The sequence below is a fragment of the Leptopilina heterotoma genome, unplaced genomic scaffold (assembly GCF_015476425.1).
Source record: "Leptopilina heterotoma isolate Lh14 unplaced genomic scaffold, ASM1547642v1 Lhet_38, whole genome shotgun sequence".
Classification (NCBI taxonomy): Eukaryota; Metazoa; Arthropoda; class Insecta; order Hymenoptera; family Figitidae; genus Leptopilina; species Leptopilina heterotoma.
The window spans coordinates 583680-605877 of NW_025111054.1; the positions used below are offsets into that span (position 1 = coordinate 583680).

At 25.5% G+C, this 22198-nt stretch overlaps 2 protein-coding genes across 2 annotated transcripts; both read left to right on the forward strand.

The window, feature by feature from the left end:
- Positions 1-621: 621 nt before the first annotated feature.
- On the forward strand, positions 622-4829 carry LOC122505856. The gene is made up of 4 exons (XM_043617719.1): positions 622-756; positions 1645-2208; positions 2358-3067; positions 4107-4829. Exons 2-4 carry the CDS (start codon positions 1645-1647, stop codon positions 4453-4455), a joined length of 1623 nt encoding a protein of 540 aa, XP_043473654.1. The 5' UTR covers positions 622-756; the 3' UTR covers positions 4456-4829.
- Positions 4830-6004: 1175 nt separating this feature from the next.
- LOC122505915 (DNA repair protein complementing XP-C cells homolog) lies at positions 6005-21996 on the forward strand. Its single transcript, XM_043617796.1, has 7 exons — positions 6005-6569; positions 9093-10261; positions 10382-10587; positions 17386-17650; positions 17877-18045; positions 20490-20863; positions 21035-21996. The coding sequence occupies exons 1-7, from the start codon at positions 6128-6130 to the stop codon at positions 21638-21640; spliced, it is 3231 nt and encodes a 1076-aa protein (XP_043473731.1). The 5' UTR covers positions 6005-6127; the 3' UTR covers positions 21641-21996.
- Positions 21997-22198: the final 202 nt, after the last annotated feature.

Here is a 22198-nt window from a genome sequence, read left to right on the forward strand (position 1 = left end):
TGTTTTTAATGTTTATGACGTTTATAGAAATTACTATTTCTCACAAGCAATAAAAATGTTCCTAATTGTTAAACAAATTCTGAAATTGACTTGTGGAAAAAATGGAAAATTAAAATTATGATTTTTTCATGTGTTTACAAATGAAATATTTTTATAGATAATTTAAGTTACAATTTTTTTCTGAGTTTTTTTTTAATCAATTTTGATAATCCAAAAGGAATTTTTAAAATATCAGGAATTAATATTTTTTTTCATTGATTTAAAAATAGAGTTCAAAATTGCAGGTTGCCTCACCTCTTTTTTTTTGCTTATTTACACTCAAATTACATTTTTATGATTGTTTTAATGTTTGGAATGGTTATCAAGACAAAAATGAAGTGTATTTATTACATTTTAGCCATTTTAGTGATTATTTTGGAAACGTTGATTTTACATAACTTTTAAAATTTGATGTAAAAATTTTATTTTTTGACAATTTAAATTATATGAAAGCCTTTCCCTTAATTATTTATTAGATTTAATTTAAATAATAATTACTTTAATTAATTACTTCTTTATATTACTGTCCTTTTCTATCTCATGCTTTGCGTTCGCGGAAATCGCGAAGCATTTGTGCTTAGACCAATAGCAACTGCGGTAACTACTGTTCTCTGGTGAGAAGCGAGGGAACAATATTTAAAGTCCATTAGGTTTTCTGTTTACAAATCTTGAGATACTGTAAAAGTTATTATTTCAATTCTATTGAAAGCATTGAAGGTAAGTGCCAGTTAAAATTGTTAATTAATTATTTATTTTGTTCTCTATAGGTTATAAAAGTAGTGTTGTTGTAAGTGCTAAAATCGTTGTACGATCAATTATAGTGCTAATTGTCCTAAATATTTAAGTCTAAAACAATAATAAAAATAACCTCAAATTATAAAAGTCTATGCAAAAAAATTCCGTTGTCTGAGATACAGCACACTTAAAATTTTTTAATAAAATTGAATTTTCACAAAGTTTTTTTTTGAAAATTCTGAATAATAAGATTTTTGAAATTTTTCCATTCTATTGTTTTAAGATAATTGGATTTTTCTAAACAAATAATTGAAATTTCTTTACATTCCTGAATTAAATTCTTTTAAAGAATTTTATTTAAATTGTTCGAAAATAATCAAGGGAAGTTAGTTACCGTAATTATAATTTTATTTTAAAAAAATTTCTTTTCAATATATTCAATTATTTTGATAATTTAAATTATTTTGAGTAAAACTCATTGCAGAATTATTATTCAATTATTTTTAATATACAATTTTAATCAAATTCCTCGAAAAATGTAATTATTCTTAGAAATTTTCTTAAGATTTGTCGAAAGAATTCAATTATTTCCATAAATAGCAAAATTATTCAGATTTACTAAATTTTTTAAAAATATTATTTAAAAATAAAATTCTTTACAAGAATTCAATTATTTTCATAAATTTCCATAAAATTCTAAAAAACAATTCAATTATTTTCAAAAGTAATAAAATTCTTTGGAGAAATTTAATAATGTTTAACATTTTTTTTAAATTCTCAAAATTTCAATTATCTTTATAAATAATTAAATTGTTTTCCACTTGCGAAAGTAGAAGGTCAAATGTAGAAAATTTTTTAAATTTTTTATAGATGGCATTTTCAAATGTACCCGATACACGTTACTCATGGTTGTGTAAATATATTAAAGAGACGGATATCAATAATTTACGTGAACAAAGTTTTTATTCACCTCAGTTTTCTACTTCAGAAGATTTAAAAAGAAAATGGTGCTTATGTCTTTCTATAAGAAAAAATGAACTTCTGAAATCTTACAGTTCTTCTCGTTTCACACCAAAGTACATGGCAGTCATTGACATAAAATTAGTTTGCAATGAAAATGTCTTTTATCGACAGGATATGAAAGTTAATGTATCAGTTATAAAAGATTCTAATAACAAAATATTTCAAAGTTTCGTAATATCCGGAAATGGAAGAGAATTTGGTTGTGAGAATTTTACCGATTACAAGACACTGATAAAAATGCTACAAAACGATTATGATGACAATGGCGTTGAGACATCAAAACTTGAAATAATGGTCGAATTTTATTGCAAAATTAAAGAGGATATTAAAAGTTTTGAACCATTTACAAATTCGGAGTTTCTTAGCGATTTTCAAATTTTTGTTCAAGGGGAAACATTTTACGTTCACAAGGTTTGTATTAATTTATATTCTTGTACTTTGAATAAGCGCGCGCTATTTTCAACCAATGAGATAGGGTCAGAGTGGCGCAAGCGCAGTTGCTTTCAGTAACGGTCATTTCTGTTGTCCAAAGTAAAAACCTAGATTGAATTTATTTTCAGATTATTTTGGCAAGAAGATGTCCATATTTTTACAAAATATTTGAACATAATGAAAATATTAAAGAAATTGTTCTGGATGAAATAAAGTCCGATGCGTTGAGAATAATTTTAAAATACGTTTACTCTGAAGAAACGTTAAATGAAGTTTTACCAGTTTTACCTATAACCGAGGATGTCTTATTTGTCGCCAATTATTTACAAATGGAAGCATTCAAAACTGAAGGTGAAAATTATTTCAAATCAATTTTATCACTGAAGAATGTCGTTTCCATTTTGTCAACGTCTATAAAGTGTTCTGGAAATTCATTAAAGAAACATTGCTTGCAGTATATTGTAGAAAATTTTAATGATCTTGGCGAATGTTTTCAAAGTCTACAAACAGAGTCACTTAGTGTATTGTCTATATTGAAAGAAATTTTCAATCAATCGGAATTACAGGATTTGATCATAACCAAAAGAAATAATGTTTTCTTCGAAGCTGTTGAAAAATGTACAAAGAATGCTATTTTAGAAGATTATGAATCATTTTTCAATGATGAAAGATTTAGTGATATTACGATTTATGTTGGAAACGATGTCAAGTATCAATGTCATAAAGTCATTTTATCAGCAAGAAGTCCTCAGTTTCTTAGCTTATTCACTATAATTGAAAGCACCAATACTCTTTGGATTAGAGATACGGAACCTGATGTCTTTAGCGAAATAATGAGGTAAATATATCTATGAATTTAAATTTAAATCTTATTTTTGATATGTGATAATTTTTCCCTAACACCCGCTCTGAAACTGCAACTTTCAAGGGTTACAAACCGTGGCGATAGTTATACTTTTCACAACTGTTTGAAAAACCGTGGCGAAAGTAAATTGCTGGAGAATCTGTAGAATTTACTTATGTATATTATTGTTATTTTTATTTTAAAAGATTAAAATAATCCATGTTGATATTATTTTTGACGGAATAAAATTTTACTAACTAACTAAACTAACTAACTAAAGAAACTAAAGAACTAAGTAACTAAATTAACTAACTAACTTACTAAGTAACAAAATTAACTAAACTATCTAGCCAAAGAAACTAACGAACTAACTAACTAACTAACTAACTTACTAACTAACAAAACTAACTAAACTAACTAAACTAACTAGCTAAAGAAACTAAGGAACTAACTAACTGAACTAACTAATCTGACTAAATAATTAACTAACTAAACTAATTAAACTAACTAACTAAACAAACTAACGAACTAAGTAACTAAATTAGCTAACTTATAAACTAACCAAATTAACTAAACAAACTAGCTAAAGAAACTAACGAACTAACTAACTGACTGACTAACTAAACTAACGAACTAAATAACTAAATTAACTAAACGAACTAAACTGAGTAAATAACTAAGTAAACTAAGTAACTAACTAATAAATTAACTGACTAACTGAACTAACTAATCTGACTAATTAACTAACTAACTAATTAACAAAATAAACTATCTAAATTAACTAACTAAATAACTAACTTATTTGTACACATAATTTATTGTGTTATTTTCGTGTTTACTATTTATTAACTTATATAAAATTTCCAAAGCAACCTAAAATGTTATTAAAAATAAAATTGTTAGTTGCAATTATAAAAACATCCAACATGCATTTTCTCGCAAGGCGTTAGGGAAAACGTTATAATGTACAACTCGTGGCGAAAGAATGATTTTACTCACTTTCGCCACTAGTTGTACAATGTACTATTTTCAGATACATTTATACCGGAGAAGTGAAAAATCTCGAGAAATATGGAAAAGAAATTTTTCTTGCTGCTAAAGAATATGCTTTAGAAGGTCTAATGGAAATGTGTGAAAAATTCTTAGCAAACAAATTAACGACTGATAATGTTATGAATTTAATTCAATTTGCAGATGCAAATAGTTCTAGTTCGCTGGTTAGAAGTTGTGTTAAATTTATTGTCGAAGATATCACTAGAAATCAGAGAAATTATGTAAATACTCTCGACACGTTTCTTGAAAGTCAAAGTAATATTTTGTACGAAATATTGAATACTTTATTCCTGTTTTCTTCAATCGAGTTGAAGAAAAATGTACTCTGATGTTTACTCGCGCGATTTTTTTTTAAAGAATAATTTTTTTCTATTGTCATATTCTTTTACGAAGGTCTTAAACTACCTATTTTTGTACGATTTAATGTCATTTGGTATATTATTTAAAGTCGTTTTATAGACACATGAGTAGTGTACTATTGGATATTTTTTTCTATAATTGTGAATTATATATCTTTTTTTTTGGGCGCCAGAATTGTCATCTCGGTACAATACTTTTAGCATAGCAAAAGTATTAAAATTTGAATGAGCACATAATTTTTAATAGAACAAAATTTTTATATTGTTAAAGAGTGTCTTTATTTAAGTTTCTTCTTAAATGACTTTATATAAATAAAAAAAAATAAATTTTCATTTAAGTGGGATGAAAGTTTGACTCCTTAAGTGTACTTCAGAAAAAGAAAAAAAACGAAATTCTCAGGTCTAAAAGTGGGGAAATTCCGTTGAAAAATTACATGTTTTTAGTTAACAAATGGAATTATGCATAAACTATTTATCCGATCAAATTAAATTTTTTTAAAAATTTATTCAGATTCACAAGGAGAATATTCCTGGTAAGTTATAAACAAATTCGATAATTATTAACAAAGTTATTAAACAATTAAAAAAGTGCCATACGGTGTTGCGCAATTTCAAACAGTGGTCGCCTTTTAAAAATGGCTGCTTGAACGTAAACATAATTTGAAAAGGATTTTTCTCCCAATTTGGACAATTATTGCAAAATAGGGAAAAATACCAGTTATCCTGAAATTTTGTTCTTTCATTTGTGCACAATAAATTGAAAATCCAATATAATACACGACGTCAGGAAGTAAAATGAGAAAATTAGATGTGCCCATTAGGTGCTGCCTTCTGGTGGTAATTTTATGTATCGCGCATTTGTTTAACTTTTTCCTATTTTACTTCCTGTCGTTGTAAATCTAAATAAATCTTTTACTTCTTGCGCGCAAATGAAAGATAAAATATTCAGGATATCTTGTATTTTCTCTGATTTTCCAAAAACTGACCGAATTGGGAGAAAAATCATTTTCAAATCAAGTATACATTTGAGCAGCCATTTTTAAAAGGCGATCACTGCGGAACACCATTAAATTCATTTGCAACTAAACAAATTATACACCACTGTAAATGGCTAAAAAACAACGTTTTTTCAAGAATTTTTTTCGAATGGAAAGAAAGAACATACAGTTGTAATGTTTTAGGAAGTTATTAACTATATATTCAAGTAAAAAATTACAAATTTTTTAGAAATAAATGTTCCAAAATGGTGGCACTAATCTGGGTGTCTTTCTCTCTTCTATGATAGAGGCATAAGTTTGTCTCATTATAAATTTCCCGTTTTTGGAAAAAGTAAGCAAATGTAGAGTGAGACAAACTTATGCCTTTGTCATAAAAGAGAAAAAGACAATAATAGTTTGTCCAAAAGTCGTTGTGACCCTAATGGTGTGATCGTACCCTGAAACTGTCACATTTCAGAGGTTTCTCTTTACTTTACACGTTCTTCTCAACCCTGACGTCAATAGTTACCTCTCCCTTGTTATGATCACAAAGTTCTTTGTTTAGCTGCGTGATTTTATAGTGAGGCGGGCAAAATAATAAACAAAGAAACATGTAACAAGTATTATTATTATAGAAAAGAATTTGTACATTTTTGTCATTTTTAATGTTTGTCAATATGAATAAAAAAAAAATGAGTGACTCCGAAGATGAAAGTTCTGATAGTAGCTGTGATTTTCTCGTGCCAGCTGAGAAAATCAATTTAAATTCAAGTTTCTTTCAACAAAAAGCCGAGTCAAAATCTAACCTCAAAAGCCCGGTAAAAACTATTAAAAGTTCATCATCCGATTCAGATGATGATGATGATGAACTTGAAGAATTTAAAGCAGAAGATGTTGATAATGCTCAATCGGCTGAATTGTTTTCACAAATTTTAAGTAATCTCGAGAAGGAAAAGAATCTTGAAAGTCGAAGAAAACAAGAGTTCGAATCGAAAAATGTCGCAAATAAAGATGGAAAAGGGGAATCTTCGAAAACAAAGGGTCTCACGAGTGAAATTAGTGAACTTTTACTTCAAGGTGAAAGCAGTACGGCAACCACAAGTTATGGTAAACATTTTTCTTATTTCTATATATACAGAAATTAATTTTTTAAATATCGATAAATTCTCATTGAAATAGTTTTTTTCTGAAAATTAATCTTATGTACAAATGTTTATTAATGTGTGCTCATAAATTTTTTTCTAGAAGTCAAAAGTTTTAAAGGTTTCTGAGAATTGACCATAAATATTATAAATTATTTTAAAAGCTTAAATAAGACGAATTCGTCTTAAAATTCAATTTTCAAAATTTTCAGTAAAAATTATTATAAAAAAAACTCCTCTATTTTCAAGAAATATAAATTCTTTATAACAATTTAATTATTTTAAAAAATTTTGATAACAATTTTGCCAAGAATTAAGTTATTTTCAATACAACATTACATTTTCTCGAAAAAATTCAACTATTGAAAAAAAATGTTGATAAAAAATTTTTGAAATGAATTCAATTATTTTCCAATTTTTTGATAAATACTTTACAAGAATTCAAAGATTTTCAGTACATCGACAATTTAATTATTACTGAAAATAATTGAGTTCTTGAATAGAATTTTATTAAAATCTTTTTAAATAATTGAAACCCGGCGAAAATATTTATTATTTCTACAAATAATTGTATTTTTGCAAAATTTTTAAAAATAAGTTGATTTTTAAGAAGAACTTTATTAAAATTGTATTTAAAATAATTTAATTCCTGTGAAAAATTTACTATTTAATGATATTATTGAATTCTTTCGATGAATTTATAAAAAAGGTTTAAAAACAATTTAATTTTCCCTGGAATTCAATTAAAATTATTGTATTTAAAACAAAATTGAGTTCCAGTGAAAATTTAACTATTTTTAAAAATAATTGAATTCTTAAATTGGATTTTATTAAAAGTTTTTTAAATAATTGAACACCTGTGAAGAATTCAATTATTTTTTAAAATAATTGATTTTTCTCTGAGAATTTTTACAAAATTTTTAAAAATAATTGAAATTTTTGAAGAAATCAATTAAAATTGTATTCAAAATAAGTGAAATCCTCATAAGTATTTTATTATTTTGAAAATTTCCCCTAAATTTCTCCTTTTTTTTCGTCGCAGGAAATCAATTATTTTTAATAATTTTTAAGTAATTCTGCAAAATAATTCAATTATCTTGATAACCAACAAAATTCTCCCCATAAAATCAATTATTTTAAGGATTTTTAAATGAAATTCTTTTCCAAAATTCAATTATTTTGATAAATATCAAAATTCTTCTCAAGAATTTAATTATTGTCAGAAATTTTAATTCAATTCTTGGCAAAATTTCAATTATTTAAACAAACTTTAATAAAATACTTTGGACGAATTCAATTATTTTTATAAATTTTAATGAATATCTCATCAAGAATTCAATTATTTTTATAAATAGCAAAATTTTTCGCCAAAAATTCAATTATTTTCAAAAATTTATAAAAATGTTTGCAAAAGTTCAATTACTTTCAAAAGTTTTTTGCAATTGAATAATTTTCAATATTTACTATTTTCATAAAATTTATCAACAGATTTAATTATAGAAAAAACTTGTTGATACAATTCTACGAAAAGATTCAATTATTTTCATAAATAATAAAATTTCATTTACGAATTCAATTATTTTCATCGCAGAATTTCAAATATTTTTAATACAATTTTAAATAAAATCCTTGAAAAATGCAATTATTATTATTAAAATTTTTATTAAAACTTGAGGAAAAAATTCAATTTTAAGAAACATTCAATAAAACAATAAAATTCGTTGCAATAATTCAAACAACAAAATTGCATAAATTCTTCCCATAAAAAAATTATTCTAAGGAATTTTAATGAAATTCTTTTCCAAAATTCAATTATTTTGATAAATATCAATATTCATCACAAGAATTCAACTCTTTTGAAAAGTAATAAAATACTTTGGAGAAATTAAATTATTTTCAAAATTTTTTTAAAATTCTCTTCAAGAATTAAATTATCTTTATAAATAGATAAGGAAATTCTTCTCAAAAATTAAATTATTGTCAAAAATTATTATTTAAATTCTTCTCAGGAATTCAATTATTTTTAAAAAATTTAATAAAATTCTTCAAAAAGTGATCTTTATGATTTATAATAATATTCTTATGAGTTATTCAATTTAAAAAGGTTTGAATTTGAAATTTTTGAACATCTTAATTTCAATGAAAAAAAAATGATTAAATATTTATTTAGAAAAGAAGTTATTAATGTTTTCGAATAATTTTACTTTTGAAGAAATTTGTAAATAAATTCAATAGAACATTTTTTTGAGTATCTAATAATTTTGAGAGTGAATCAGAATATTCTTTAGGGTCAGGGAAAAAGTCAAAATTTTATCTGGAAATCGGGGAATAACAAAATTAAATTTTTGTGGCAACTCTGAAATTCAAATGTTTATTGTCTGATAGAAATGTAGGTGAAAAATTAATAAAAACTCTAAGAGAAGTCAAAATTTTAAGTTTTTACGAATTTAAGAGGACTAACAGATTATCATCATTTTTTTTTAAACAGATCAACAAGCCGAAGAAGAAGATGAGGAAGAAGATGAAAAACCAGAAACGTCATCGGAGTACACAATTCCAAAGGAAGGTGTACTTATAACTCTTCCTGGTTCAAGTATAATGCACGAAAGAAAAAAAAAGAAAACAGATCTTGAAACAATTTTAAGAAACAAATTAAACCAACGAATAAGAACAACTCAGGTCTTAGTTCATAAGGTGGGATTACTCTGGTGGCTTGTTCATGGCTTTCTATTGAATCGAATGGCAAATGATCCGGAAACTCTCGCCATTTGTTTATCGCTAATAACAAAGAATGATTATCCAAAAGGACGAGTTGATCTCGTTTATGTACAAAGAGTCACCACTTGGTTCAGTAAAACATTCACAATGGTTTCCAAAACAGAGGAAAAACTCTTAACGACTTCTTCACTTTTACAAAGAATCGAAGAGAGAAAAGTTTATAATTATCGTGAATTAGTTCTTCTTTTTGTCGCACTTTTACGTGCAATCGGTTTAAATTGTCGTTTAGTCGTCAACATCTGCCCTCCTCCTCTGAAACCGAAACGTGAACAATTAATTCCAGCGAAGAAAGAAGAGGGTGAAAAGGAGGAAAAGGAAAAAGTCGATGGGAAACAGAAAAAGGAGGAGAAATCGAAAAAAGGTAAAGCACAAACGAAAAAGGGCACAAAATCAAAAAGTACAGAACTTAAGAAATCGGAAAAACCATTATTAGACAATAGTCCCGAGGGTAGAAAAAATGCTCAAATTGAAGCGCGAAAAAAAGCGGCTGCACTTTTAAATAAAGAAAAGAACGATGAGAAAACTAAAAAGTCGAGTAAAGAGAATTCGAAAAGCAACAAAAATGAGAAAGTTGAAGAATCGGAGAAAGATAAAAGTAAGACTTCCGTGGCGAAAAGATTGAGAAATCGTGTTCAAAAAGAATCTATAGCAGTTATTGAAACTGATTCTGACTTTGATTCCGATTTTGAACCTCAAGAAAAGAAAACCAAAACAGCTAGCAAATCACAAAAAAATCGAAAATTAATTTCTTCCGACGATGAGATGGAAGTGAAAAAAGCCACTCAGGATATTTGGGTAGAAGTTTATGTAGACTCGGAAAAAAATTGGATTCCCGTCAGTATTCCATCTGCAAAAATTAATTGCGCCAAGGAAATTTACGTAAGTTTATTAAAAATACTTCAAATATAAAAATTACAATTGAAAATTACAATTAAAAATTTCAAAAATAAAATTTTTCGAAAAATGGAAATGGTAATAAAAAAAAAGTTTTACTTTTAGGAAAAAGCTATGGCTCCTGTATTATACATTGTTGCGTATAATTCTGAAGGAAAAGTGAAAGACGTGACTCGCAGATATTGTCCACATTGGATGACAGTCACGAGAAAGCAGAGAGTTGATGAAAATTGGTGGGCTGAGTCTTTGAATCCGTGGAAAGAAAAAGATTCAAAAATATCGAAAGCTGAAGACGATTTACTTCTTAAACGGTAATGTTTTTAATTTTATACTCTTTTCCTTAAGAAAAATTAAAAATTAAAATTTATTCTCCATTAACGACCACCAATTCAACTATGTTCAAAAATTTTCATAAAAATTTCAATTCTCTTTATCTGTTTATAAATAATAAAGTTCTTCTCCAAAATTCAATTATTTTCAAAAATTTTAGGCAAAATTTCAATTATTATCAAAAATTTTCCTCAATTCAATGATTTCAATTATTTGAAATTCAATTAAAATTAAAATTGAATTAAATTAAAATTCAATTAAAATTAAAATTCAATTAAATTAAAATTCAATTAAAATTATTTAAAATTCAATTATTTATAAAATTCTTCGTATCAATTCAACTATTTAAAAAAATTTTGACGAAATTCTCGGCAAAATCTCAATTTATTGTTTTCAAAAATTTCCCTCAATTAAATGATTTTAAATATTAACTATTTAAATAAAACTTTCCAAAACAATTCAATTATTTCACAAAATTTTAATAAAATTCTACGCAAATATTTAATTATTTTCATAAAATAATACAAATTTCACAGATATTCAATTTTTTACAAATTTTTTTTATAAATTTCTTCGCATTAATTTTATTATTTTCATAAATAATGAAATTTTTTACAGGAATTCCATTATTTTCATAAATAAGAAAATTATTTTTAAGTATTCAATTATTTTCATATACAATAAAATTTTCACAGAAATTTAATATTATTTTCAAACACAATTTTCATAAAATTGTTTGATAGAATTGAATTATTTAAAAAAAAATTAATAAAGTTTTTCGTAAGAATTCAATATTTTGAAAATTTCAATAAAATTCGTTGCTAAAAGTCTTATTTAAAAAAATTTTAGTAAAATTCTTTTCCCAAATTCAATTATTTAAAAAAAATTTTATTAAAATTTTAGGCAAAATTTCAATTATTTTCAAAAACATTCCTCAATTCAATGATTTTCAATATCTACTATTTTCATAAAATTTTTCAAAAGAATTCAATTATTTAAAAAATTTTAATAAAATTCTACGCAAATATTTAATTATTTTCATAAAATAATAAAGATTTCACAGGAAATCAATTATTTACAAATTTTTTATAAATTTCTTCGCAATAATTTAATTATTTTTCATAAATAAATAAATTTTCTACAAACATTCAATTATTTTCATAAATAATTAAATTTTTTATATAAGGATTCAATTATTTTCATAATTATAATAATACTTATCGTGGAATTAATTAATTAATTAATTATTTTTAATATACAATTTTAATCAAATTTCTCAAAAAATGTAATTATTCTTAAAAGTTTTATTAAAATTCGTCAAATGAATTCAATTATTTAAAAATTTGTTTAAACAATTCTTTATGAGAATCCAATTTAAAGAAACATTCAATTATATCAGAGGAATTTATCATTCGCTATTAATTATATTAAAGGAATGAAACATTCAATTATTTAATAAATTATTAATTTTTGTATTTAAAGAATTAAATTCTCGTAGAATTTTTTAATAAAAATTGATTTAAAAATTAATTTTAGTCAAAATTTTATACAGTAATTGAATATTAAAAGTATTAAAGCTTGAATTCTTAGAAATAATTAAATTCTGAAAAGGTTTTAAATTAAAAAATAATTATACCTATACAATTTTGTGAAATTATTTTTTTCAAAAGGTTTAATTGAATTTCTTATAAAATTTTTTTGAAATTGTTATTTTCTAATATATATTTAATTGAAGAATTTACGAATAATTGAAATTTCGTAAAATTGAATTGTAAATAAATGGATTTGAAAATTTTCAAAGAGTTTTTTTGAAAATTATTAAAAATAATTGATTTAAAGAAGAATTTTAGTTGAAAATTCTAGAAAATAATAATTGAATTGAAATGATGAAAATAATTTTGCAGTTATAGTTACAATATTCTTTTAATATAAAATAATGATTTTAACACTAGGTCATCTTTAATTATTATAAAACATGAAGAATTCTATCGATTTCTTCATGTTTTATAGTTATGAGAAATTTAATTTATAGTTTTAAGTTAAATGTTTTATTCTTGCCAGTAATTGGCCCGTGATTTTTCATTTTTGATCCGTAAAGTCCGTATTTTTAAATAATTTCATTAATAGAGAAAACAAATCGTGATTTATACAAGGAAAGAAATTTTTTATTTGCTCGAAAGGAACCATATGTATGGAGTATGACTTTGGCTTTGACTAAAATAACTTATTGAATATTAATTATTTTCCCAACGAAATTCAGTTTAAAAAAAAGTTTTTTATTGTATATTATTAGTTCCATATTAAATGTACCATTTTGACTTTTCATGTTCGTTATGACATTTGAGATTTTTTAAATCTGACTTTAGCTTTGTAATAAGTGATCCTAAAATCTCTTAGACACCCAGTTTTATAAAAATCCAACTAGATTTTTAAAAAATTGTCAGCCATATTGGATCCGCCATTTTGAACTTTAAAACTCTGATATCTGATTCGTATAATCAGTCAAAAAATCACAAGTAAGAGATCAGCTAATTTCAAATAAATTTTGGGGTTTTGACCTGGTTCTTTTTATCAGATCCACTGTTGCATTCATCAGAATGAAAATTCGTATGATTAAAAAAACAATATTCTGATAATAACTATTATTTTATTATAGCAAAAGTTTTACAAAAAACTCGCAAGATAAATAAACTAGTTGTGAAAGTTACACATTTGAACATTGATTTTTCAATTTATTTACAGTTTTCGGAATTTCGAAACACGTAAATAAATAATTAAATTAAAATTAATAATAATAGACAACATAATTATGATTGTAAAAATGGCTGCTTGATTGCATTAAGTTAATGAACCGCGGTTTATAAAATGTTTTTATATAAGTTATTTCTTATTATATTTATATTTCAACTGGACGGCCAATCATTGTGGGGTGGCCAACCATTGTACCGATTACCCTACTCGAAAATTCTGTAGTCTTCTTTATTCTTCTAAGTATTAAGGGAAAGCTAAGATTCTTAGAAATAATAATGTCGAACTGCACGGAGAGACCGAGATTACTAATTTTTGTATAAAATCACACTAGAATTTACTATATTCACATTGCAACCACCGGAAATAAGGGGACTTTTTGTATTTTTTACTATTTTCTACACTAAGTCACTAATCCCGACAAATGTTCACCAAATTAGCAAAGTTTCTTACTATTTCGTCCAATAGTTCCAAACAACTGTAGTAAAACTCAGAAACATTGTGTACGTAAAATTACTATAGTCGTTGTAAATGCAGAAAGAAAGAGTGAAAAGAAAAAATACGGATTTTTGTCGCCGGTTTCCCGTCAATTCTTGACTAGTGGAGGTAAACTGGAAGGATTTTTACATACACAGACACACACACTCACACACTTATATATTTGTTGTTGGATAAATATTTGAAGACACACACATGTTTATTTCACTTATATGTATAGACGCGGTTAATTAATACACTAATACACAACTGCACGCACGACAACGAATTTCACTGAAAGTATACATCTTTGTTTCCTTATATATTGAATGATGAAAATTTACAGCACTTACGAGAAAGCAGTTTACTTTTAACAACTTATTATAAGACATACTTCTTGGGACAGGAATAAATGCAAAATTTATTAATTTATAATGGTCAATTTCTGAGATACCGAACGACCTACGTTTCACTTTATATTTAATTATTGTAGATAATATCCAAATTTATTTTACATACGCGAAACATAGTCACTGTCAATGATCGGAAGGCATCGGCTCATTTACGGAGATTGACGAGGTTAGCAACCAATAGAAATACAGGCGCCATATGACTGCACTCGCTAGCCACACTTGCTCACCAAAAATTACTACAGTGGATAGAAGATTTTAGTGGAAAATGTTTTCATTTGTCAGATTTTGTCTAATTAAATTAGAGAAAACTATAATCAATTTTCGCTACATTTACAACTCTTACACAAAATATTAAAACTTGCTATTTCAATGTAGCAAATTTATCTATTTCTTTTGTAAATTTATCTAATTCTGTAGTACATTATGCTAAAAGTCCCCTTATTTCCGGTCATTGCAACCGTTTTTAGTAATTTTTACGAATGTGGGTCTCTCCGTGTGCAATAACCTTCTTTCATTTTTCTGGAATCTGTCAGTAGGTACACTGAGAACATTTTTGTGAAACTAATCAGCCGGATGAAACCCTGCAGTCTCACTAAAATTTTCTGAGTGTAGTCAAAATAAATAGAAGAAAAAGAAAAGGTTATTCAAATAGACATGGCGTAAATATAAAATAAGAGCTTACTGACAATTCCTTTTCTTCATATTTTACTTCATACATTTGCAGCATCGATGATAAAATGCATGAATTTTACGCCGCCAATTAATAACGCTCATTATTTCCATAATAAAAGATAACACTGCGGTGGAGTATCCTATAACAAGCAAGTAACAGACGATCATAAGCAATTTTTCCTTACTGATTTCTTCAGGAGATGAAGGCCTATTTGGCTGCTTGTTATTTTCGTGCAGAGCAGGAGGCAGTAAACCGTGTTCTGATGCTTTGAGTATTACTTCATTGAAGCGATCAAGAAAAGGAGATCCGTCTCTCGCTAACCAGCTCACAATAAAATAAGACACAGGTTCTTGCAGTATTCTGCCGCTGTATTCTGAATGCTTCTTGAATTCATTTACAACTGCTTCCGTTGTAATACAAGTGACATTTACATATTTCGTTAAGTGAGCCAAACATTCATTATCTGTATTCACAATAGAAGTATAATTTGCTTTCGTGCCTAGTTTTCGAATGTAACTAATAGGACTTTCAAGCATTGACTTTATTGAAACAGGAGATCCTACTGGCTTTAGAGACGAGTTGGCGAGTTCTTCGAGATTTGAAATTTGAGGTTCGGCTTGCAAAGAGATGTCCAAGATCACTGAGTAGAAATAACTCGAGTAGACAATACAACTCAACATGAATGTACCAAAAACTATTCTTTCTGTTATCTTCCCAGGTTCTCTGGTGACAGACGTTCCCATTATAATTCGACTGATGTTGAACAATTGCCAAGTTGTCCTGTTGAATTTTAAAATCCAAGCTGTTATTCGAATTCCTACAATTACAACCGTGGTTGCAAGTAACATGAACAGGAATTCCTTTGAAATTACGATTACTTTAGAGAACTTTAAAGTTACTGGAACCACAGCCTTTCCATTTCTAAAGTTCACTATGCGTAACAGAGGCTTTTTTGAAGAAAGACTTTCTGAAATAATGAACTGCCTAAGATTTAAGATCATTTCCACTTTCTTTTGGTAAATAGCCTCATTCAATGTATAATGAAGCAAAGATGGAATTTTTGTAATTTTTAGAAAACAATGCATTGTTTTTAAAAAAATGCCTGCAAATCTCAAGTGGGATTTAAAATGATCTTTGTTGTCATTATGCTTCAAGAAACCGAGACCGAATTTCATTAGACTTCCATGTAGATTTAGAAGTTTGTTTGGAAACCATTTTGTCTTGGCTGATACTTTATTAGCGGTGTAAGTTTTCGCAAATAGATTAATTTCATGCAAAATAGGCAGTCTGTCTGCTCCCAATTCCAGGGATGTTTGGTTATCTCTCAAGTGTTGCAAAACTGCAATGTCTAGAAAATCAAGAGACCAAAAATATTCTAGAATTTCCTTTATCGATTGAGATTCTTTTTGAGAAATGATGTTAATCAAACATTTTGGATACGAATGTCCCTGCGACAATTGCTTCAGTTGTATAAGTGCAAGAGCAACTTTAGTCCAAATCACACCTTGATCGCCATTGAGAATCATAATGAATAACGTCGTTCGTCTTGGTGGTCGTGCAGAAGGTGGAAAGTGTTTGTGTAGACTTTCGTTCAGTGTAGAGAAACTAGTACTCAACGATGGAAAATGTCGAGAAACATCTCTGATCAGATAGTCGGCACTTGAACTTGAATTTTAAAGTAGATGATCGTCAGTGATAAACATTACCTGATGTAGTCTCGACTGCCTTCTTAAGTACTTTATTAATCCTCGAGTATATTTGCCGTCACCTGCCTCTCCAAGCATGACCACACCAAATAATGTTAACCAGAAACTAACCGTTATACACTTCATTATTATTTTTTATCCGACAAAAACTAAACACGTTTTTATTCTAACGGTATTTAAATATCATTTATTCGATTCCTCATTTGCGTCTTAACTCTATGGTAGCTGAGTTTTGAGTAAGTTCATGGCAAAATACGTTATGAAGTTATATTTGAAAAACGATATAGAAATTTTTAGTGGAAAATGTAAATGAAGGTTGGAGGAATCCTTTTGTAAATTGCTAAAAAGATATTAAATATATGCCTTTTACGACTGGAAATTGCAGGTTTACATATTTTTGTAATCTTTTGCTAGGTGACTATCTTTTTAGAAAACAAAAACAAACCTATAATAGCGATAATATAAAAATCTGTTGTTTTAATAGTGTGTAAGTAGTGTTCATTTACAAGCATAAGTGCTGCTTGTTTCTGAAGTGGTTCCTCATAGATAATAATTGCGACTTACCTTCTAACGAAGGAAGGAAAATTTCCATGAACTTTAGAATGAATATTTTGTAAAAGTAGCTTTTTCCAATCGATAATTTTTTGCATTTAATGTTGGAAAGAGAATCTTAAATGCAATTTCTTGCAATTTTATAGTAAATAAATAAAATGTAAGTAACTTTTTTCTATGATCCTTGTAATCATAAATGAATGTTTGCAGAGAATTGGAGTTACCTCTTCCAAAAACAATGACAGAATGCAAAGGACATCCTCTTTATGCGCTCGCAAGGCATTTATTAAAGTTTGAAGCAATCTATCCACCGGACGCTGTACCCTTGGGTTATTTAAAAAATGGCGAGGGAATTTATTCCCGTTATTGTGTACACACTTTAAGATCACGTGAAACTTGGATAAAATTCGCGAGAGTCGTAAAACCAGCTCAGGAACCCTACAAAATTGTGAAAGCAATGCCTAAATACGATAAGGTTTGGAAAATTCGTATTTTAAAAAAATAGTAAAACATTTTAAATAGTAGAGTTTATCACTCGGTAAAAGATAATGTAAGATGTAAAATTAATTGTCAATCCTCGAAGTCAAAGACCAAGTCAAACCCTGACTTGGAAAACTGATAATTTACTTACATCTTATATTAAAACATATTTTGTTTTTGTATTTAAATAACAAAAAGGACAATATTTCAATGTTTTTTAGTTTTCGGGAACAAAAATAAAAGGATTGCCTCTTGAAATTTTTGGAAAATGGCAAACTGATCAATACGTTCCTCCAGCGGCAAAAGATGGTAAAGTACCAAGAAACGAATACGGGAATGTATATCTTTTTAAAATGTCGATGCTTCCTAAAGGAACTGTTCACATCGATCGTGAGTAAACTTTATTGTTATTTACAGGCTTCGCACTCAGCTACTAAAAACTACCATTTCTGTTATTTTTTAAAGAATTTCCACTACATTAAATTCGCTAATATTAGAAATCTAAAAACTATTCTCAAAAATTATAATTATATTTTTTAAAACGATTCAATTAATTTAGAATAGAATTTTCAAAAAAATTTCGAAAAAATCAATTATTTTTAATAAAATTTTTATACAATTCTTTACAATAATTTAATTATATTTCACTAATAATATTTTTCATGAAAATTGAATGTTATTAAAAAAAATTTTGGATAAAATTCTAAGCAAGAATTTTATTATCTTCATAAATAATAAAACTCGTCAAAGAATTTCAATCATTTTTAATACTATTTTCACAAATAAAGTTTTCCACAAGAATTCAATAATTTAAAATAATTTGTTTTTAAATATTTATTATATTTCAAAAACATGAATTACTCAAAACATTGTTTATAAAATTCTTATGAAGAATTCAATTATTTTCAAAAATAACAAAATTTTTCACTGAAATTCAATTTTTTTTTAAAATTTTAATAAAATTTTTCGCAATAATTCAATTATTTCCATAAATAATAATATTCTTCTCAGAAATCGCAGGATTTCTATTACTTTTAATATAATTTTACAGGAACTGCTTAAAAATGTAATTATTTAAAAAAATTTAATTTCAATTCCTGAAAAAAATCAATTGATTAAAAAAATGTTTCTTTAAAATTCTTTGGAAGAATTCAATTATTTACAAAAATATTAGAATTTTTCACAGAAATTCAATTATTTTCATAAATAATAAAAATCATCGAAGAATTTCAGTTATTTTTAATACTATTTTAAATTAATTAAACGAAAAATTCAATTATTTTCACAAATAAAGTATTCCACAAGAATTCAATTATTTAAAATAAATTTTAATATTTATTATATTTCGAAAAAATTAATTATTTAAAACAATGTTTATAAAATTCTTATGGAGAATAAATTCAATTATTTTTAAAAATAACAAAATTGTTTCCAGAAATTCAATTCTTTTTAAACATTTTAATACATTTTTTCGTAATAATTTAATTATTTTAATAAATAGTAAATCAGAAATTCAATTATTTTTGTAAATTTTAATAAAATTCTTTGCAACTATTCAATTATTTACATAAATAATAAAAATCATCGCAGGATTTCAATTATTTTTAATACAATTTTACAGGAATTGCTCAAAAAATGTAATTATTTTTTAAAATTTAATTTCAATTCCTCCAGAAAATGAATTATTTAAAAAAAAATTTTTTTTTAAATTCTTTGTAAGAATTGAATTATTTACAAAAATATTAGAATTTTTCACAGAATATCAATTATTTTCAAATATTTTAATAAAATTGTTTGAAAGAAATCAATCATTTTAAATACAATTTTAATTAAATTTTTTAAAAATAATTCAATTATTTACATAAATAATTCTTCGAAATAATTCAATTTTGTCGATAGATAACAAAACTATTCCCGAAAAAATTCAATTATTTTAAGAAATTTTAATAAAATTCTTTACAAAATTCTATTATTTTCATAAATAACAATATTCATCACAAGAATTCAATTATTTTTAAAAGTAATAAATTTATTCTTGGAAATTTAATTATTTTTAAAAATTCTAATAAAATCGTTTCCAAGAATTCAATTATTTTCATAAATAATAAAATGCTTTTTAGAAATTCAATTATTTTCAAAAAAAAATATAATAATATGCCACACAAACATTCAATTATTGTCAAAAATTTTAAGAGAATTCTTTGTAAAATTTAATTATTTTTAAAAACTTTTCGCTATTCAATGATTTTCAATATCTACTATTTTATAAAATTTCCAAAAAGAATTCAATTATTTAAACAATTTTTTGTAAATTAATTTAATTTTTCATAAGAATTCAATTCTTTTTATGAATAATAAAAATATCTCAGGAATTCAATTATTTAAATTAGAATTTGCATAAAATTAGTGAAAAGAAAATGTAAAAATTTTTATAAAGTTCTTCTCAAGAATTAAATTATTTTTATAAATATTTATATTTTTTCATGAATAATAAAATTCGTTGCAGGAATTCAATTTATTAGCAAGATTAGAAAGAAGTAAATATTTTTGATGAAAATTAGGAAAAAGTCAGGAAAAGAAAATATAGAATGGAATTTTTGTTAGTTTTGTCAAGTGTCTGAAACGATTTTTTTGGTCTTCCAAGTTTAATTTTTCGATAGCTACTTTTTTTAGTTTGAAAGCTACTTTTTGATATTTTTTTTTTAAATTAATTATCGAGTGCGAAGTCTATTATTATTTTCTTTTTAAGTTATTAGAGAACAACAAACAAAATATTCTGATTCGAATTGGGTATTTTAATTTCCCAACCTAATTTTTATATTTACTAATTTCAGTTCCTGGCTTAAATCGTGTGGCTAAAAAAATGGACATTGATTGTGTCCCAGCAGTCGTTGGTTTCAATTTTTCAGGATGCGGATCACATCCAGCCTTTGAGGGTTACGTAATTTGTGAAGAATACGAAGACGTTTTGAGAAATGCTTGGGAAGAGGAACAAATTCAAGCTGAAAAGCGTTCAATTGAAAAACGTGAAAAAAGAATTTACGGAAATTGGCGAAAATTGATATATGGTTTAATAATTAAATTGAGGCTGGCCGCGAAGTATTCAACTAATCAAAATGACGAGAGTGATGATTCCGTTGAAGAACGTGTTGCTATCATTAGAAATAAATTAGAGTCCAAACGAAAAATCAACTCTGTGGAGGATACGGTAGGAATTTTAATAAAAATCCTCCTTTTTCTTCTGTTAATTATTCACAAATATAATTATCAATTCTTCCCTTTTTTAAAATTTTCATTATAAAGAATTGAATTGAATTGAATTTAATTTAAACAAATTTAATTTGAATTTAATCTACATTCGAAATAATTTTTTTTGCAGGTGGAAAAAGAAAAAAAGATTATAAAGAAATTAAAGGTAACGAAAAGTGACAATTCTGAAAAGAAAGGGCAAATAAAGAACGAAGCGAAATTGATCAAGACACAAATGAATAAAGAAGTAGCAACAAGTTCTAAACCATTAAAACGAAAAATATCAAGAAAACAAAAAGTCCATGATGATGAAGATGATGAAGAAAGTGAGTCGGACTTTGAACAAACTATACCTGAAAAGGAACCTAAATCTGTAAGATCTTCAAAACGAAGTGCTGCAAAAAAACAAATTATTTACGATGATGATGATGATGATTTTGAAGAAAATAATTCAGACTTTGAAATAGAAGAACCTAAAAAAGTAACTAAATCACAAAAATCCGTTAAACCACCAAAGCGAATAAACACAACAAGAAAACGAATAATTCACAAAGATGATGAAAGCGAAAAAAGTGATTCTGACTTTGAAGCAGAAAAACCAAAAACTAAAAGTAAATCTAAAAAATCATTAAAAGTAACTGCAGGAAAAAAGCAACAAATTGTTTCCGATAATGATAACTCGGATTTTGAAGTGGAAAAACCGAAAAAAGTGACTAGATCACAAAAGAAAGTTTGAAAAAGAAAATTTGATAAATTACGATTTTAATAACAAGAGAATAATTACATTCAAACACATCCCTTTATTTACAATTTATCATAATTATGAATGTAAACAATTATTACAGTGTTTAGATAATTACTTTAAATTTATGTTACATTAATATTGTTACATTAACACTTTACACGATCAGTATTTTTTTATGTTTACAAAAATAGTCCCTTAGAATAATAGTTGAAAATGTTTGTAATAATTTCTGTTCGGACAATGCTTTCTATTTATTTATTTATCGTTTTTTTGTGCCATTCGAAATACAAATCAAGAATTCAATTGTGTAAATGTCTGTACAGTTAAATAAAAAAATATTTTTTCTATATTTTCTCTAAAATTTATTTAATAGTTTATAAAAAATAATCCTGATATGAGTTTTAAAAATAATTGTTAATATTTATTTATATTTAATTAGTAAATTATAAAAATATTTTTATAATTTCATAAAATTAATATTTATTTATATTTAATTATTAAATTATAAAATTACATATGTCAAAACTGAAACCTTTTTAAATATCCCTA

What these genes read in the sequence shown, in the direction of transcription:
- LOC122505915 (XM_043617796.1), top strand. Translation starts at nt 6,128, where the DNA reads ATGTTTGTCAATATGAATAAAAAAAAAATGAGTGACTCCGAAGATGAA. An exon ending in GACGATTTACTTCTTAAACG is followed by an intron (nt 10,588 to 17,385) that starts GTAATGTTTTTA and finishes GAATGTTTGCAG; the next exon opens with AGAATTGGAGTTACCTCTTC. An exon ending in TCAACTCTGTGGAGGATACG is followed by an intron (nt 20,864 to 21,034) that starts GTAGGAATTTTA and finishes TTTTTTTTGCAG; the next exon opens with GTGGAAAAAGAAAAAAAGAT.
- LOC122505856 (XM_043617719.1), top strand. Translation starts at nt 1,645, where the DNA reads ATGGCATTTTCAAATGTACCCGATACACGTTACTCATGGTTGTGTAAA. An exon ending in AAACATTTTACGTTCACAAG is followed by an intron (nt 2,209 to 2,357) that starts GTTTGTATTAAT and finishes ATTTATTTTCAG; the next exon opens with ATTATTTTGGCAAGAAGATG. An exon ending in GTCTTTAGCGAAATAATGAG is followed by an intron (nt 3,068 to 4,106) that starts GTAAATATATCT and finishes TACTATTTTCAG; the next exon opens with ATACATTTATACCGGAGAAG.